The sequence below is a fragment of the Paroedura picta genome, chromosome 11, assembly GCF_049243985.1.
Source record: "Paroedura picta isolate Pp20150507F chromosome 11, Ppicta_v3.0, whole genome shotgun sequence".
NCBI lineage: Eukaryota > Metazoa > Chordata > Lepidosauria > Squamata > Gekkonidae > Paroedura > Paroedura picta.
This window is the reverse complement of record NC_135379.1, coordinates 34,759,917-34,780,795: the sequence shown is the minus strand read 5'-3', so window position 1 is coordinate 34,780,795 and position 20,879 is coordinate 34,759,917. Positions and strand designations below refer to the sequence as shown.

The window sequence follows — 20,879 nt, the reverse complement described above, 5'->3', positions numbered from 1 at the left end:
TTCCCAGATGACTCAGTTAACATTGCTTTGTTAACCATCGTGCCAATCTGCATACAATTATTTCAATCATTCGCCCATTCCAACTGTGAACACTCTTCTGAAAATTAGTGCCATCTGCTACGTGCCAGCAGTGTTAAAACCTAACCAGTGAGTGGCGCGTTGTGAGGCCATGAGGCTGAGAAGAGACAGGCAGTAGTAGCAGGACCGGAACTGCTAAACCGTGCCCACATAAGAATGTTAGCCTTAGGTAACAGAGTGTCTCTCAGGTCAGTCCACAATAAGAGCAAAGTCAAACAAGGCTGAATCCTTGATGTTTTGTGTTTTAAGCATCTGAAAATTGTTCATGACCAGCTTCGACCCACAAGACCTCAAATGATCATATGAGCAAGGCAATAAATTGATGGTAATTTGCCCAAGCCCCATGTTCTAGATGTGACGCCGGTGAAAGTTGCATCTAGTGGCTCTACCTGTCCATGTAGACTTAACGGCCTTTGCTGGATTGAATAGAAAGGAAACGGGTGCATTTAACAGCACTGAATGGAAACTGACCATGGTGGCTGAAAAGTACATGGCGGAAAAACTCTGCATGTGGAGATGCATGTGAATTCTACCCGATCCAAAGAAATGGGGAGACACTTCCTTTCCAGAACGCCACAGCTAAGCAAGATCTTGTCAATGCCAACGGCTAGTCCCGCAGAGTTTGTCAAGCCTCCAGACCATGGCCTTTCATCCTGGAATGAGCTCATGCACTTTCCTGGCAGCAAATATAAATGGAGTCTCCCAGATATCACAGACAAACATTTGTGTAAGAAAAGGCATTGTGAAAATCCCACTATGCTCAGAAATGGACTGCAGCCATCACCGTTTCTGCACGCTTCATCGCCATGGACTAGCTCTATACTCCTGCCAGGCCATGCCATTCACAGCATTTCAAATACTAAGGAATATCACATGCAAGTGAAAAAATGTAAAGGTAATTAGAGTGTAGCAAATTTGTACAAATTCATTACATTGGAGGTACAGTGTATATATGATCTAGTCAGAAGATTAATAGAAATCTATATTAACAGTAGCTTTGTGTGTCAGTATTTTTACTTGTTCCAGACAGCTACTATGCCTGATGTTTGACTGTTCAGAGTGGCTATATATTCTGCTTTGTAAGTCCATTACAGTCAATGGTTTTAGACTGGAATAACTCTGTATAGGATTGCACTCAAAGTGTTATTCCTGCTGTCTTTGTTGTCTTTTTTAAAAAGGAACCAGATGCCATGAGGCAGACTCTTAAAATCTCCAAGTGAGTGTGCAAAATGCATCCTGTCATTTGGTAGTATCATTAATATCCAATTATATTTAATTATTTCCCCTAACATTTGTGATCAAATGTTTACTGCCTGGACTTTGGTATACTGAATATTAATAATTATGAACCTGTTGAGAGTATTAAGCATTCCATTATATTGGTCCAGCTGAGAGTCGTCTTGAAAGATATAATTTGTGTTATTCTTTAAGCAACAGCAGTAGTGCTTTATATATACCCATTTTTTATTTTGGTATATATAATCCAGCAATGTTTTGTTTCTTTAAGGGAACAAAAGCCTGAATAATCTGCTGTGAAAGGGAGGGGCCAGTTGTTGTTTTTCCCCCTACTTAAATCCTTGCGTCACACCAGGAGGAAAGATTATAATGTCAGGAAGGCTATCACCTCATGAAAAAGTTAAACTGGTCTAAGTACCTGATTTCTTCAGATTTGGGAGCCCTTTACCTCAGAATGCCTCCTTGCTAACAGATGTCAGGTGTTGATCGCTTTAACGTCTTACTAAGGGCTGTCTGAAGATTCCAGACAGTTCTACTGAGGCTTCTGTTATTTAGGTTACAGTATTCCATTGCCTTTCATAGCTAAATGTAAGAAAACACTTAACCTCAAGTGGGATGAATAAAAGATTGTCAAGTTGTAAACAATCTAATTAACTAATGTCTGATAGCATCTGATTAGAAGACACGTGTAGTCCTCAGAAACATGGTGACCTTAGACATGGGATTGTTGGTATTCAATTTATTATGTTATTCAAGTAAATGGATGGGACTAATTTCTGAAAATCACATAAAAACTGGCTAGAAGATGAGATCATCATCTCCTTACTTACATAAACCCACATTCATTTTTACTGCAAAACAGTTAACTAGCTCACTCGATGTAAGCTACTCTTTTTAAACCAAATATTGTGAATGTCATGCCTGACAAATAAGTCCAGAATGAGGAAACAAATTAACTTGTATCCTACAAGATCTGTAGAGTGAATTTCACAGAAGAGGGCTGATGTGCCTCCATCTATGAAATGAATTTGTTTATAGGGGACAATGGACCTCCATGAAGCCATTAATGGCCAGCAGAGGAAAGGGGGAATTGACAGAAGCTGCCTTTCAATTGTTCAAAATTGCCAGCAGGATATAAGCAAATATTTAGAAAACCTACTATTTTAACAATATCATGGTAGAATTTCTTTTGCAGTCCAATTAAGCATACTAGTTGCTTTAGTTTATGTCAATAAAACTTCCAATGTATGACATTGTTTTATGGCTTACATTTTTTTAAAAACAATGTCATTAGAGTAAACAATGTTAATTTTTTTCTGAACTGGTCTGAACCTATTAGTGGGCTTTCATAAGAAATATTTTCAATTCCATGGGAAATCTTAAAAGCTCGTGGTGATAAGGGAATTTTTTAGCTCAGTTTCTCCCGTTACAGTGATAGGAAAACTTGTATTTCTTGAAGTTCTGATGTAGACAATTATGAACAGTATGGGATCCCCAGAATATGACTATTTTAAGCATGCTGCTATCTTCAAAGGATCTTGGGTGAAATGTCAGCCTTGCTGATTGCATTGGCTTCATGGAAACAGATGCTTCGGCATTTATTGCAACAAGTTATAATTTAATATAATTTCTCATGCAATTCCCTCAAAGTAACTGAATGGTGATAATATACTAAAATGTCCTGATCCTTATTTATTTTGTAACTGGACAGGCTAAACAGAATCGTGACTCAAGCAAGATTTTTGGTGAGAGGTAGTATGAGAAATATTTTAAATAAATAAATCATGTGCAATTATGGACAAGCCACTTTAATATATTAGGTTGCATTGTTTTTAATTGTGGACTCTGAAGTCTGCTTTCCTTTAGAAATATGTTTTGGTAGTATCTTTAGATCAGAACTATGTGTCATTCAGGATAGCTTTACATGCTGTTCTGTCTGCTGATACAGTTAATACTCAAATCAGGAAAAGGTGTTTTCACTATAATATGTAAATAGCTATATAAGTGGCTTTTTCACTTGTATCGGACATAGTATTGTAAATGAATCCAGAAGATACTAACATCGCTAATTCAGCATTGAGCATGTGTAGGAGGGATATTATATGATCCGTAATTTTAAAACACAGAAGGGTGTTCATCAAAGTACAAACAATATATGGCACTCGAGCATTGATAGAGCTAGAACTTTACCAGTGTAATTGTAAGAGACACAGAGAGATGAGAATCAGCCAGTCTACAGGTATGCTTAGGGTGGATATGGACAACAGTTGTTGGTCATATATGCATTTGCTTTAATGTTACATTATTAATAAGTTACAGCCAAAAAGATTTAAGCACTGGTATAATAGCAGTGATTTTTGTAGTAGTTGTTGTTAGGTCCGAAGTCATGTCTGACCCATTGCGACCCCATGGACAATGATCCTCCAGGCCTTCCTGTCCTCTACCATTCCCCCGAGTCCATTTAAGTTCGCACCAAGATTTTTGTAGTAGTGATTCTTATTTCAACTGAAGCACTTTTTTCTGTCAGAGTTGCCTTTAGTTATGATGGACTTTCATGACTTTGGAGAGCTGGAACAGACCAAATATCATATGAGCAAGTAGACTAGGATCAGGCACAAGCCTGGAAGAAAGAAGCATAGTGGATGTGGTGGCTTTCTGCCACAAGAGCAAGTTCACTATATCCCCTCATACCATTGTGAAGCACTGATTGCCTCACTGTGCAAAAGTCTTGGGCATGTTCATTATTCTTATGTGTTTTTAAAGCATAATGTTAATAAAGCCATATGGTGCCTGCCACGGCACTAGTATTTAAAGAGAAGATAGAAAGCAAAACTGTATGCTTTCAGTACAAGATGTAATTTAGTATTTCAAGATAAAATGAGGAACTGTTAGTTATCTTTGTGGTTCAGTCTCAGTCTGGTACAAAGCAACAGGGAACATAATAATGATAATATAAATATAAATAAAACAAATTCAATGTGTAAATTGACCAAAATGCTAAGGAGCGGGTAATAGTATTTTGTACATAAAAGTTGGTGCCAATGGATATGCTGCAATATGTCCAGGCAAAGCATTCTAATTGGTTGTCCGTATTCAGCTGAATCAATGCATATTACCAGAGAAGAAATTACAGCTTCTTATTTCACCTTATACAGATGTCACAACAAAGTATTCTCCAGAAGAAGCTTGAAAGACTTCAGTTTTATTACTTTTATAGGAGAGGAGTGGAAGGGAGTGAACTTATGCTGTTCTCATCACAGATAACTTGAGGTTGGTTTGTTGTGCTGAATACTTCTGAGAGGGATAGATAAACTGGGTTTCTGACATGTAGAAATGAAAATGGATTCCCAAAAGATAAGTGATTCTCACAGCAGTAGTGTTGTCCATTCTCAAAATCTTGGTTACTCCAACCCTCTTTGTCAGTAATGTTATTATCTTTAGCTCTGTGTCTTCTGCAGCATTTATTTTCAAAGGGAAAAATCCTGGTACATTTGGAACATTTCACTTATCCCTTCTTCACAAGTGGTTTTCATGTTCCATTGGAAAGAGATATATGGACTGTATTGTATACACTATAGCAAGAAACCAAGCAAAAATGACCCCATTTCTACTCTCTACATGTGCCCACTTTTGCTTATGTCTGAACTGCTTCGAAGAGCAGACTCGATGGAGGGCTTAGATACAGTTGTTTCTCATTCCCCTTCTTTCCTTTCTTCTTCCTATTATAATAACCCAAAAGTATGCGGTATTTCTGGATGCCTCTCGCTGTGTCATCTTGTGTCACAGTAACATTCTGGCATCTACCTTGCGCTGAATTCTGTTGTACCCCACTTCTGATGTCACTTTTTTCATGGTGGTGGAATGTGACATCCTGTCACAGCTGATTTACAGCAACCCTGTGGGGTTTTCAGTGCAACAGACATTAAAGGTAGTTTGCCATTACCTGCCTCCACATCACAATCTTGGTATCCCTTAAAGCAGTGGTCCCCAACCTTCTTATCACCAGGGACTGTTCAATGCTTGACTATTTTACTGAGGCCCGGGGGGGGGGAGTCTTTTGCCAAGGCATGTCGCCACCGCCTGAGCCCCTGCTCCACTTGCTTTCCCGCTGGCGCCCCTGACTTCCTGCTGCCCGCTGGAGGGCACTGCCAGCAGCAGCTGCGCAGTGCCATGCTGATGGGGAGCCCCAGCCATGGCGGCTGCTGGAGAACACCAAAGGTGAGCCAGCGGCAGAGTGGCAGGGCAGCCCCCGAGGCAGCAACCAGGGAGGTGGACGAGGAGGAGCCGTGGCCCAGTACCAACTGATGCAAGGACAACTACTAGTCCCCAGACCGGGGGTTGGGGACCACTGCCTTAGAGGACTCCCATTTACATACTAGTGAGGGACAACCCTGCTTAACTTCCAAGATACGAGATCAGGTTACCCCAGGCTTCTTCCATTTTGGGAAAAATAGGACAGTGAGATTTCACACACAATCTGTAAATCCTACACTTTTAGGCTTTCTTTATAGTCCAGAAGAATAAGTTTCCAGCATACCTACTATCTAGGGATCTTTTTTCTGTGTTCAATAGGAAAATGTGTTCAATCAGGAAAATGTGGGTTGGTTTGGTTTGTGGTTCATGGCAATCCTCATATTTTTAGGCACCAAACAAATTGGTTCTCTTACTGAGATTTGTGATGCAGTAGAACACCCCCCTCCCCCAGTTTGCTGCAGACACCAAAATCACAGTGGATCTCACAGTGACTCTCTTCTATCTGCCCTTTGTGTTTGGTAAGGATTAGATTTATGGGGTCTGAGTTATGCCCTCCCCCAAGGAAGCTGCCCCCATGAAAGTGCTTTCTGTGAAATGACAAACACAGGTTCAAGAGGCTGAGTGCGTAGAACAGCACCTATACATGCTAGAGACATCAAACTCACTAGAGATTTCCCCCTGAGACTCTTCTCCATGCTCTCCATGTTATGTGGAGATTAGACTTAGGGAGTCCAAGTTATGACCTCCCAAAGAAAATGCCCTAAGGAAAGTGCTTTGGGGGGAAATATCGGGAGCGGGTTTAAAAGTGTGAGTTATACACATCAAATGCATCAAACCTCATCCTGCTGCCTGTTCCTTTACAATCTTTCCCCTGTTGCTTTGAAGTTTGGTAAACATTTTGATTGAGCGGAAATGTATATTCATGGACCGCCACAAACCTTCACAAACTGCTTGAAAGTTTGTGGCATGTTCCTGCCAGTTGACCTGCCACAAACTTCAGTGTGCTCAAAGCTCATCATGAAGTTTAATTCATGAGCTAGTTTATGCCCATTCTTAGTGTTCAAAGTCTTCATGATCTTAAGAGCCTCCCATGAATTTTTTGGGAACCGTGTCTCAGTCTTGCACCAAGATTGCAAGACATAAACCCTACTCAGGCATCAAAAAAGCATATGTGCTCCAAGGAATGACTCATTGTGTCCACTGAACGTTCCCACATGCAGTCAAGTGTCTGCAGTGATTTTTTCATGTTTGTTGGCTGCTATACTGTCCACTAGGATTCTTTTCGACCAAGTTTGAATCAAATACTGTTTTGCATTTCTGGTTCAGATGAGGACCGAATTAAGTTTCTTTTGGCAGCTGTGTTTCCGACAGTTACACTGGAGGTAGCCATGTTTATACTACAATCGATGTCCATCAGGAAGAGATTTGTCTCTGATCCAACCCAGAGTATTTGTTGTACAACTATACAATTGTATGCTATTTTTTGGTCTTTTATAAAAAAAAATTATGTTAAGCTTTAATATTTTTAGACTGAATTTATTTTAATGATTGCCTGTTACGATACTACTTTTAATTGTTTTATTTTTGTTTGTTATGGTTATCATGGTGTAAAACTGCAACAATAAGCTTATTACTTACATACTTTCCTCTGCAGTTGGAACCCAAAGAAGTTTACAGTGCTCTCTATTTCACAGCTTGGTTAATAGAATATAAGAAATATTTCTTACAGCGTGTTTTCTTTAGTTTGAATCGGGGTTTAACATAGTTACATAACCAGAGACTGCAAAAGTAGATACTGTCAACATTGCCACAAAAAGCCAGATGTTTTTAAAGCTGAGTACAGAAAATGCACTTGAAGTTAAAACGCTGTTTCACTGCTGTACAGCTACTGTGAGAAATACATTTGTTGTTGCAAAATGGACAGCCGGTCTGAATAGTATATCTGTGATAAGTGCATATGGTATATATCTCAAGTATATGTAACTGGTGTTTGAGCCCTATCCTATACTTGTAAGGTTATCTGATATTTGGTAGCAACCAGATCTGTCATAATGGCCTTCCACATTTTTGTTTTGTGATGCAAGGGAGCTGCCCCTTTTGCTAAACCAGATCTTCTCTGTACAAGCAACAACCCATGCCGTGCCATTCAGCCTTACTTCTAGATTTTTCTTAAGCTTTCTCTTCTATTGCAGACATCTTCAAATCAATGGACCCTTAAAAGTCTTATTTTAACACTGATGGCACAGTCTGATTCATTTCTAAGGTAACCGTGTTATTGAATTTCATATTCATAGCTAATTTCCCCCCTCCATTTCTAGTGGGAAAATCTTCTTTGGTTCTTTTTCCATAAGAATTTTCGTATTCAACATTTCCTTCTCTCCCCTGCTCCACTCTTGTTCTAGTTCAAGCTTTTGTAATTTAGCTTAGATCTTTCTTCAATAAATGTGTAAAAGTTAGTTCTTTAACAAAAGTGCTACAGGTTAATTAATTTAAAAGTTTTTTTTAATGGCCCTGTCAAAAATGGAAACCCTGGCACACTTTATTTTAATTTATAGAGATACACGTTGACAGATTCATATTGTCAGGTAGGAGGTCAGTTTCGGCGGAAATAAGACGCAACTCACTTTTGTTGGCTTTAAACTGGCCACAGCTTTTAATAAACACCTCCCACGGAGGGTTGGCGCCACACAGGGGAATGAACCTGGCGTAGGCAGTCAGCCGACTGCACCGCCCCGCAACCAAAACCCATAGGAAGTCCATCATTGTTCCCCACTGGGAATATGGACTTACAGGTTTTGGTTTGCCTAATGATGGAAGATAACTCAAACGGAGGGCCAAGGGGCGCAAACCGCCTTGCCTTACCTCCAGAGTTATCCGATCACAAGTGAGCTACACTAGCCTATCCCGCCGGGTTGGCAAAACTGCTCATTGTCATCACCCCCTTAAGGAGGCCCCAATCCCCGCAGAGAGGCCGATCGCACACCAGCTCTCAACAGGCTCATTCTCCTTTGCCAACACGCTGTGACAAATACAAAATCTACACAAACATATAATAACAGGGAGGGTGGTTGGGATCGCTTGCCCGCTCAGAGGCAAAAGGCGGGAAGCAATCGAGCGGCGTCCCTAGGACGCTGCTAGCCCTGCCTTGATCCAAGCGCTGCAGCCACCATGGGAGCCTTGAAGCTGGGCCGTCTTCCTTCCACCTGTCCTCCTCCCGACAACCGGTGTCGCGAGTAAGTCCCTGTTGCCCCATTGTCATTATTGATTTCCTTTCTATGATCTGAGCATTTGCACCAATTGTTCTACTGTAGTTAAGAATTAAATCAGTTGTTCTGTTTAGAACCAATATATAATTCAATTAGTGTGAAGTACAGATTAATAACAGTACCGTTTTTACAATTTGTTTTTGTTTTTCCATATTCATTACCTGAATAAGTTGCGGAGAAGTTCTTTTGTTAAAACTCATATTATTTCAAATACCCTTCCTGGCTATTTCTCCAGCAAATATATTTCAGCAGGAACCCTGATCTCTGGTTTCTCTTTTGTTTGTATACATCTTTCGCCTTTCGCTTAAAATACCTATGGACACAGGGATTCTGATCTCAATAAGACAATGTTAAATGCATCTGTCTCTGACACTAATGGTTGTTTAATTCTGTCGTCTGTAATGCTTTTGTTGGAGAACACACTTTTATAGAAAGCCTGGAAAATAGAATATTGTTCGCTTTTTGTACAATGCAAAGTCCTTTCCTTGACACCTGCATATTACTAACATGAGGAATTCATTTGTGCTTATAATGAATTTAAACCATCTTTTAGTCAAAGGTTGTAAGCAGCACAAACTTGGGCCCCAGATATGGCTGTAGTTTGCATCGGCTTCACTCTATTCAACCTGCAACTGTTAGGACAAGGTTCTAAGTAAGGTTCCCATCTTCCTGCTGAGGGCAAAAGATCTTTTGACCCCTGTTCCTGTTGGATGTCGCCAACAGCAGAATGTGTGTGTGGGGGGGGGGTAAGTCCCCAGCCGCAATAATCATGCTGAGTGATGCTCTGACATTTGCCTCAAACTCTATTGTTTTTGGTTGGATGCAAGAGTATCATCCCCAGCATGATAATGTCATTTCCAGGTCATGCCAGGAGCTACGGCATTGTGCTGGAGCAACTGATTTCCCCTCCAAAATCTGAGTCCCTATCTCTCCCATCTCCTGCTGCTTGTCTGATTATGGAACCCTAACCTACAGAGACCTTTGGAACTTTGACAATGAATACTTTTGTTTTCATACCTCTTGGGAAGAAGGAAAGTCTGCAGGGGCAATGGAACCCTATACTAAGGAAAGGCCAAGTGCTTACCAGTCCTCCAGTGGAAAACCCTTTCATTTAAATGAGGACAGCCAGTGACAAGCCCCACTGTACAGTGACTGCATCCATTTTCTGAGCAACTTAGCAGGCACAAGTGCCAGGACATCCAGAGGCGCTATATTGCGGACACCTATGTCATGAATATATATATATATAGACAATATAATATACATATAGAATGTGTTGTTGTTTGTCTTAGACATTAGAATATTAATGATTTTCATGTTCCAACAGAAGGGACACAAAGCATGATTTCATTATTTAGTGACAGTATTTAAAAGAATAATAGAAAGAAATCTAATCATTTCCCCAGTTTATTTAAATGAATATGCCCTGCCTTTCTTATTATTCAAGATGGCTTACAATTTCAAATTTTAAAAATGCAAACTACAATAAAACCTTCCTCCGTCTAAAAAATGTCTGCGTACCTTTTGCATTGTAATAGTATATGTACTTAAGGTATGAGTTTGAAATGGAATTGTGAGATTAATGATTATTTTGGGCATGATTTATGAGAGGTACACTAAGCAAGATCTTCTATATGAAAACTGGAACCCCAACTCAGGAGAGAATTTGGTGTGTTGGATTGGGTACTGGTGAGAATTTTTCAGAAGCATGGCTAGTGATTATTGGTCAAAAAGCAATGTTATAATGCCCCCCTTCCCTCCTTCAGAAGTAATATTTTCCTTCCATTTTTCTTCCCCTTCTGTAACTGAGCCACCCAGTTATTTCTTTTCTCATTTCCTGAAGAATTCTGACTGACCCACCTTGTCACAGAATAATATTTTGGCTCAGCCCAGGAACTTGAGGGAAGGAATCGGAGCCCTCTTTAAGTTTTACAATTTAAAAGGTACTCATGAAGTTTTTATATTTCAAATTAATATTTTTATTCAACATTGAGGCGGAATTCCTGATATAACTCACTATAGAGTACATGTACAGGCTTTAGTTCTTATATTTCATGCTAATTAGAGTTTCTTAAGCTATTCATAATTACTTTTATGTTGAGAGGCTTTTGTTCCAGTGTTTCCCCAAACACTCCTGTACACTTTCTTTGAGTATTCTCTCTTTTGGTTTCCAAAAGGCCAGTACTCATTTTGAGTTTTTAAACTGACTCTTAAGGTCTCTAAAGGCAGTTTCTAACTACACCAAACCAGGGATTACTGCACTCTTCAAAGCTAACTCCGTGTTTGACTGGGTAGGGAAATTCTCATCTCACTAGAAGACCCATCCCCTTTCTTTAGCCCGAATGGGAGTCTTCGCCGACTTCCCGAACTTCCTTGCCAACTTTTCTCCCATTCTTCATCTATGTTAAATTGCTCTCAACTAAGACTGACTTCCAAAACTTCAATACTCAACTCTTCTCAGCTAGGGCTGAAATCAGACTAAATCCTCCTCAGCATCCAGTTAAGAAATCTTTCTTTGCTCAACTGATGCTAACCAATCAGATCTCTTGGAACAGCCTGTCCCTCATGGTTCTCTGTTTCTGTGAAGAATTAGCCCTTCACAGTCTGTTTACACATTATTAAGCTTTTAAAAGTGCAGTCCATCACAAACGTCTATGTTCTATTTCTTAATCATAATTTTGGCAATTCCTTAATATTCATAATTTTGTGTAATGACAAGTACCATACATTAGCTATTAAGTCATATTTATAGGTTGAACTCAATATTTTCTTGTTTTCATGGAAACATTCCAAGCGTCATTTATTTATCTTTGAGAAATAAATGTGAAATTTTAAATTTAACACGTATCGGATTTAGACTGCATTTAAGCCATATGATTTTTTAACTTAAAAAAAAACCCTTTAATGTTTAAATATATAATTAAAATAAAAACAATAGCCTGTTTGCATCTACCCTGACTCTCGTGGTAAGCTGCAAATTCTGCATGGAAAGCAAATGTCTTGGTATCTGATAAAAAGTTTTTGTATCCTAGCCATTGGTAATAAGTGACAATCAACCTATGAGAACAAGGTTGACCAACACCGAATACTAGCATTTGCAGTGACACAATCATTACTCTGTACGAAGTCTGCTGCCACTTTTCAGTGAGGTTCTGTTGAAAGACTGTCCTTGCACACACACACACACACAGACTTCAGTAGTAATCTCAGAGTGAAAATGATGCTTTAAGAGAACTGCTGGTTTTCATTTGACAGCCTCCTCAAGACTTAGCAAAGTATCCCTTAACGAATTCTACCGGTTGTTGGGGGGAAACTGGAAGGATAAGGAGTTTCTTTCTGAAAACTTTTGGAAATGCCTTTTTTTGTTGTTTGTTTTAGGATGCCCAGTTAATTTTTCCCCTTTCTACTTTTAATTGAGTCGATTTCAAAATAACAGGATTGTTTAACACCTGTGAAGCAACAAAAGTAGTCTAGCATTGTGGTCTTTTGGCTGATCATAGTATTATCTAAAATTACTCAGAGGTGTGTTTTAAATAGTTGTTGTTACAGAATGTATGTAACCTAGAATATGTGAAACAGTCTTATTTTTTTTTAAAGCTGAGAATCCATTTAATTATCTTGCGCAATGATTTTGAAACAGCATATGAGAATGAGAATGAAACAGATGTAGAAACAGCCCACACGTCATAATTGAATCATCAGAAGAAAGCAATTTAATGAAATGTAATGACAAACCAATTAAGCTTAACTTTAGTGTTTAAGTAGTAGTCTGTTTGCTGATTAAGATGGCGTGTTTTTGAAATTTCCCACCTGTTGGATTCAATAAAATGCCTCCTCGAATCGCTGAAGTTTGAAAAAGCTGCCATCTTGCAAATGTGTTAAATTAGTAAGCAGCAGGGAGTTCAGCCTCTGTGTTTAAGGCATGAAAAGTTCATGTAGATAATTCTGTCAATCAGAATCAATAAAGCAGATGACAGATTTAGGCAATATTATTTCTTTTAGTAAAACTAGACTTACTGCTTGAGTCACCAACACAGCACTATTGGATTTTCCATGAGTTTATGCTGAAGCTTATTGATTTTTGGATTTTGAGCATAGCTTGGATTTTGTTAGCATTCATTGTGATGCTTCACACTTAAGTTGTGACAGCATCAGTGGCATAGTGGTTTCCTTCCCTGCTAATAAGCTTCTAATCATACTGAAAGGGGGGAGCTTTATGGTTTTATGAAATGATTATTCCCCCCCCCCTCCCCAACTGTCTGGGTGTTGCTTCTTTGTCTAGTGGCCAGCAGTACCCGCCATCTTCCCTAGGAATTAACATGCAGTCACAGATTAAGATCTTTGACCGCCATAAATCTGCTTCCCAATATGTTTGACTGGCAGGAAAGCTCTCAAGCCATCCCTAATATAAATAGGGTTTTAGCACATCGAGTGCTGCTCCATGGTCAAACTCTCAGTTTTGCCGTTGACTTGCTTGGTGTTGCGTATTCATGTCCTCCTCCGTGCCCGATCCATGTGTATGCATGTTATGGTGCATATTCATGTGAGTCTGTATGTGTATATGTAGAGACTGAGACAGGATAACAAAATGAACTATTGTATGCAGGAAATATACGAGGCTCACCCAGCAGCTGCCAGCAGCAACTGCTACATGCAGTCCACTGATTATTGCACCTATATCGAAGACAGTCAGAGTTACGGTTGTGATGCACAGGTCCTGCACAATAATAACATATATATGGAACAGGCCTGGGCGGTGAATCAGCCTTATACCTGTAGTTACCCTGGAAACGTTTTTAAAAGCGAGTACTCTGACATGGACATGGCCCTGCATCAGTACAGCCAACCTGAATATTTCACTGAAGAAAAGCCTACTTTTTCTCAAGTGCAATCACCATCGTACTCTCAGAAGAAAGGTAGGGACAATTTTATTGATTCTTGCTAACAAAAAATTAAATCCACCTGCATCTGGCTCTTCTGCTGCTTCACACTTACAGGCGCTCTCAGTTGGCTCAGTTACATCTTTGATGTGAAGACTGCCTGTTTAGAACTGAGAGCAAGAGCAACAGATGTTGCTAGGCAATTCAAAAGCATTTTTGTGTGTGTGCAAAAGATAGCGATTGACAATTACTTTTACATTAGCCTTAGACTGCTGTTTTATTCCTGTGTGTATGTAAACATATACTAATATGTCTGTATTGCCAGCTGGCTGTGTCTGTTTTCTGTGCATTTGCTCTTGCATTGTCAGACTGTGAGAAAGTTTTTTTTTCTCCTTTGCAAGGTGATTATTATGCATTTGTAATCTTAGCTAGTTCTAGTGTTTTTTTTTCCTCAGTGTTTTGTACTTAAATAGATATTGTGTAATTTGCATTATAGGTTGCTCAAATTAAGATTCAAATGTCAAAGCAAGTTATGCAATTGTTGTTCAGTTCAAGTTCTTAAAGTGCATAGCAGTGAAGGAAGCCACCTGTGTGAGCAATTAATAGGGCAAGAGAGCTGTAAAGCAAAGCTAAACTTTACTATTCCCATGAAAAGTTTATCTAATGTGTGAGTTGGGTGGTTTGGAGTATCCATTACTCTGTTAAAATAGTTTTGCATTTTTTCAGAGATGCTTTTATAAAAATTAGTTACGATGCATCGTTTGTGAGAGATTCAGAAGAAAAAGCATGTGCAAATACTGTTTAGACATCCTCCAGTGTTCAATATCAGCTCATAGACTGACCAGCATTTGGGCAGAATTGTGCATGCAGATGTTTGATACTTTGGATTTTCTGGTTTTAAACATCTAACTAAAGAGTGTTATTTTAAATCAGCATTATAGCAGTGCCTTTATACTACTCAAGGCCGATTCAGCTAATGTAAGAAGTTACAGAACAGATGTTTTGTTATTTTAACTGATTCTCTAGCCCAAACTAGCCCTGAAAATAACTGTTAATACTAAACATGTGCCTTATTTTCCCTTAAATAATAACATGCTATTACATGATAACTGAGATTAAATACTAATACAAATTCTGGATTTCAACAAAGAATTGGTCAATATCAGGTTGGGAGTTATGTTCACGGCATGGAGATTTTTTTTTCCTACTCATGTACATTATTTTACAACTACGTAATTTTATCAGAGCTGATTTTCACACTTGAAAGGACACTGTGCCTCCTTTGTGTGTGTGTGTGTATTTCATTCTTTAATCAGACATTGATTCATTTGTTCATAAAATGTACTGTCTCTTGTTTAGAAAAATTTCGGGGAATCCATGTCATTCTTCTCTCACGCATGCATAACTTTTTTCTTCATGTTTGATTCATAATATGAATTCCTCACCGTTTTTTTAAGGAATAAAACTGAATTGCTCAAGAATCATCAAGGACAGTTGATGGTTCTGAAATTATAATGATCTATATAGCATGGGAATCCCTATTGCGCTTGGTATTATTATGTATATTGCTATCCTAAAAGCTGTAACTGAGGGGTCTGTGTGGGGCTTCAAATAATATGGGCTCAAACTGATTCTCCCTTTTTGCAGCTGTATTTTACACTGAAATCAATTATAATGTGTTTCTGAAGATTCTTGTTTCTTTCCCTTACCAACAACCTCAGTAAGAATATCCATGAGTTTTCATAGTTAACATGGTTGTACCTATTGTAATGAGACAGCTGGAAAAGATACCTTCAGTGTAGGTGAAAGAGAATCATGTACTTTTCCAGGTTATTCTGATGCTATGTTTGCTAAACAAAAGAAAAGCCATGTCTTTGGAAGGATAGTCATGTTTCCTCATGGGATATTGCAAGCCAAACTCTTAACAAAAGTAACCTCTCCTAATCCTGGCAGAAGGCTTTAATAAGAAACATTTGTGACAGTATTGATCCAAAATTGATTTCTCCCTGTATTCTCCACTCTTTTTGGTTAGTAGAGTCTTAGTACTAGCTCATTAAAACAAAATTAGGATCCAAAGCAGGTGTTCATGATCAGCCCTGTAGAGCTTAGTTCAGTGCAACAATTAATACTTTGATTTGTATTAAATATGATCATTTCCATGCCTGTGCAGTGCTGCTCCCTAAGAACAATTAATAACACACTTCTAATACTTCTTCAGGTTTTAGTTTGTCCTTATATAGCTGTCTTATTTTATGATGCCAGTGAGAGCCTTCAAAAAGGGGTTAATATTGCCTACCTGACAGAAATCCCAATAAAAGTGAAGAACAAAAGATTCCACAGGATGCATGGGACTGCATCTATGGAGAAATAATAAATGCCTAGAAATTAATGTCTAGGGTATAAATGTTCTACCAACACCATAATCAGATGTTCCTGGCTGTTGCTTTAGAATGTTTTCCCAGTGTAGTTCTAAATCCTTCTTATCTTCCATAGTAAGGCTAAACATTATAGAAAGAAAGTAAAGAGGCTGAAAATCAGGAAATGTAATTTGTTGAGCACTTGGATATTCTTTTAAATGTAGGATTATGCATGAACTTTAAGAATTTGCCATGCTTCATTATAAAGTAAGTATTTACTGTGTTTATAGGAGAAACCATTAATTTCAAACACTTATCAAAGAAAAGAGAGGCCTGAACATTCATTGTCCTGAATATGTGAACAGTTTTACTTATATCAATAACTCTTTGTGGGAACAAAAGTCTACCTTAGAAATCAGATTCCTAGATACATGGCGTGGGGTGGCAAGCAAAACATAAGACAGCTAGTTTTCTGTGGTGTTTTATGTCAGTCGCATCACAGATCCTGATTCAGAGGGTTATTCAAAATAATGCAAGGTTCAAGGAAATCTATATAATTAAGGGAACAGTATATATAATTTGCTCAACGGTGTGATTATTTTGCATAACATTAACAGTAGTTTGGATTCAGCAAAAGGCTTGAAGGGATGTGGACCTTTTATTGGTCCCTCTCCTCACCTAGCAGTCTTTTTGCACCCTGAAACAAAAGTTTGATGGGGTCACAGGGGAGTAGATTGGGGAGGTGGACTAGGAAGGGGTGACATTGCCTTCTTTTTCATCTATGCAGCTCTGACAATAGAAGAGGTAGAAGGGATGATTTTGTTTCTTCATCATTGCAACTTCCCCCCCTCTGCTCCCATGCACCCAAGAATGAATGGAAAGAACTGTCAGGAGAAGGGGAAGATCTGCAGTCCTTGCACCCACAAATTACTGGATTTAACCACTTTTTTAAATTCTTGAGAGATTACGATCTCTTTAACATAAGGCTTCTTTGTACCTAGGATGTGCTAGTTTGAGTCAAGAGAGCCTCGCAGGCATTATTTAGGAATTGTTCTGAAAATTAAATGTCTATAACATATATTTATAAAAACCAAATAATTTACTTTAGAACATTTTTTCACTCACTGTATATAGAATTGCACAAGTTAGATCTAAGGTTATCTTCAATGTAGCATTATGTTTTTTAAAAACTGCATCTTGAATCAACCCTAGTTAAAGCCAAAATTGAAACTGGAGCAATCATAAAATTCTTTCTTATGATGGGACTATAGTATATTCTAGTAGTATTCCAGTTATTTACTAAATCAGCTTTTATATACAGCTTTTATATGCAAGTTATTAACCCTTCTATCAGTTTGATGCAGTTAAAATCCTTGAGAACAATTCTTAAAGCACCTTGGTCTGTATGCTCTCTGGTCCTCATATTAGAAACTGGATTTACATCATTTATAGATTTGGCCTGGGTAGCAGTATTTAGATTAAGAATCTGAATTTGGTTCATTGGTAATCAGAAAAAATTTTTTTACAACTTAATAAATGATCCTTATACTCTACTCCAAATTGGCTTACCCCAACAGATGAGAAATTGACCACTTTTGGTCTTCCCCCTCCTTTTTTAAAATCCACGAGGCTAAGTGAAGCTAGTTTAGCGATCAATGATCATATAAAGGATATTGATTTTCAAGAAACATTGGCTAAAGCTCATGGTGTGTGTTCTCTCCTGCTATTAAATTTAGCTCCAATGATTCCACATCAATACACACATAATATTAACTGTTCTAAGATACCTCCGTGCAATTTACTCTGGCTAGATTTAATGTGCTACCATCAGCACTCCTGGCAAAAAGATATGAAAATATTTCATCCAGGTGTAGATTCTGTCCTTGCGCTGCTAACTTGACTGAAACATTGGCTCATAAGTTTTATGTAGATTTTACATCCAGGCATACTTGGGTTTATTGGAACCTGTGTTGGCTAATAAAAACTTGTTCTCTGAGCATAGAAATGAGGTAAATTGTTACTATTTATTGAATGAATCTTTGTTGAGAATATATTCTGTACATTTGGCTCCTGTTCTGGATACACGTCTCCATGCACTTAGACTGTTTGAATCTAAGGCTCCAAAGAAGCATTCGTTTCTGTGTTCAGAAAAGCTTGAGAATTCTTTTTCTCGGCAGCAAACCTTCGTTGTCTCCAGTCTTGTACAGTAAACTACTAGTAAAACTGAAGGCATTTAAAATTCATTGTGAAATGTTGCTAGCTATTTAAAGTGGGCCAACGTTCTGTTGAATGAGGGCAGGTCAAAAACACTTCACTGGATTGTAGTCATTGGCTTTAGTGGGGTTTAGAGTCAATCATGTTCAGAAATGCAGTATAAAGCAAGTGACTGCTATATCTTTTTGCTTCTCTGGTGATCCTTTGAAAGAAGGAACCCACACATCTTCCCCACACAATCAGTACAATCTGTGTGTCTTCTTGGGGCATTTTGCAGGATGGATAAAAAACAGATTTGTGAATCCCATTGACTTCTGTCTTTTTCTACTTCTGTGCGACAATTTGAATCTTTTGCTGAATTTTAACTATGTTGTATGTCTGTTGGGTAAAATCACAGTAGTTATATCAACAAGAGAATCAGTTTGTAGAACTATTGCAGTTTTATTGGATGACCTTGTTCATTCAGGGTTGTTGGGTTTTTTTTAAAACAGTGAGCTATTTCTCACCGGCAATCACTTGGTCTATATGCTGGAAAAAGAGACAGAAAATCAGTAAGCATTAGATTTTCCCAGTTAAACATCATCAGGGAAAACATCACAATATACAATAATATTGGTACTTAGCAGAGAGAGAATTTTCTCCTGTTGTTTTTCACCCAGAAATAAATGGCTCGGGGGAAAGTTAAGTTGCCTGCCTAAGGAAATGTAGCAAATTGGCGAGGGAAGGGTAATCTAATTCTCTGTTTTATGTGGTGATTCATGCTACCTTAATGTTCCAGGTATATATATATTTCTAAATTAATTTCAGCTAGGATTGAGTTTGGTTGACACCAGTCACTTTTTATGGTTTATAATATAATAATAATAATAAATAATAAAATAATAATGAGATTCACCATGCTACGGTGAGATTGGCTCACAACTCAAGATTGTTCTGAAGCATATTGTTGTTCAGCTTCACAGCACTACACTTCAATATGTGTAAGGAGAAGGAGCATACATTTAAAAGCAAACCTTGCAACTGGGACCTTTTGTGAGTAGGCCAAACATCCACTACTTATAACAGAGGCTGGGAATAAGTCGCATAGGACATTTTGACCTTTGACCATTTGCTCACACTGTGCCCCACCTATTAACAATTATTCTTAAAATTATTCTTAAAAGTGGAACTCATTACTTGCACAAAGGGACCCTGAGGTATTTCTGCATCCAAGAAATAAATGCAATACGGCTCCATGTGAGTGATAATGAGAAGTACCAAGTGTAATGGTGATCTACAGTCCTTTGTGCAAACTGTGCTACATTTATTTCTCTCCCCCCCACCTCAACAACTCTATAGAATAGAGTATAGAATTCTTCTGACTGCTATCTCACTGCAGATAATTAGCCTGCAAAACTCATCTTTCCTTTGATTGTAACTATAAGTTCTTCATGTTTCTGTGACATGAATGTATGTCCAGTACCTTTCATATAATTTATCTTTGTTTTGTGATACTACTAAATGAATATGAGTAAAACGTTCATTGGGTAGCCATTGGGACCATTTCTAAAACATAACATAAAAGCATAATCTGTACAACATTAGTTACCCATAAAAATAATAATTCAAATAAATTGATGGTAAGCAGAATCATCACTAACAATATGATTTCCATACTGAGTTTTTATCAAAGTCTGCAAGGCAAATCTAGCATTGGCTCTACTAATATATTTTTGTCCATTTTAAAAGTAATAAATCAGGCAATAGACCAGTAGGTTTACCCTAAGACAACCACAATTTTTTAAATAACATTTCTTTCCATGTTTCATGTAATTAACAAAACAAGAGAGAATGAGATCTAACTCCCTTAAATTTATTCTGAACTTTAACTTAATTAGCAAAATCACACACAGACAAGTTCTATATTTATTTATTTATTATATTTATATACTGCCCTCCCCAAAGGCTCAGGAAGGTTCACATAAAACAGAATAAATCAGAATAGCATTAAAAAAAATCTAAACTTATTTAAGAGATCCTTGTATGCTGGTTTTAGTAATTCATTTTTGTACAACAAACTATCTGTAGGTTATCCTCAATCAATAATTGAACAGAAGATGATCGCGCTTTATCTTGCATTTAAAGCCAACTTGGTGTAGTGGTTAGGAGTGTGGACTTCTAATCTGGTAAGCCGGGGTTGATTCTGTGCTCCCCCACATGCAACCAGCTGGGTGACCTTGGGTTTGCAACAGCTCTGATAAAGCTGTTCTGACCGAGCAGTAAACTCAGGGCTCTGTCAGGCCCATTATGCACGGTCGCCGAAACGGCGATTTCGGGTCACATGGAAAACGCGGAGGGGGAAGACGCGACGCATACCGGTTATGCACGGGGTGGGGCGCGACGGCGGCAAAACCCAGAGTAACCGATTATGCACGCGCCGATCCGGGCACCGCTTCTGGTTGCGCCCCGCTCACCCGGAAGCTGCGCTTTCTTCCGCGTTTCACTGACGCGGCTTTTTCGGCGGCATGCACCGAAGCTGCAGCCGGTTGCAGCCGGCTCCGTGCGTTATCCGTGATTTTAGTCGCCGCCATTCCACCCCGAATGTGCGCTAAAAC

The 20,879-nt window shown here is 38.5% G+C and overlaps 1 protein-coding gene across 10 annotated transcripts in view; it reads left to right on the top strand.

Moving 5' to 3' along the window:
* THRB (thyroid hormone receptor beta) overlaps positions 1-20,879 on the top strand; it is a 184,297-nt gene that overhangs the window by 127,903 nt on the left and 35,515 nt on the right. The window contains exon 1 of one of the 10 annotated variants that reach the window (XM_077302747.1): positions 595-973. The exons of 8 other annotated variants lie outside the window; for them this stretch is intronic. In XM_077302747.1, coding sequence (XP_077158862.1) covers positions 595-973 — 379 coding nt within the window. Of the gene's footprint in view, positions 1-594; positions 974-13,292; positions 13,751-20,879 lie in introns of those variants that run through there. One more of the 10 variants, XM_077302748.1, reaches the window with a different exon arrangement.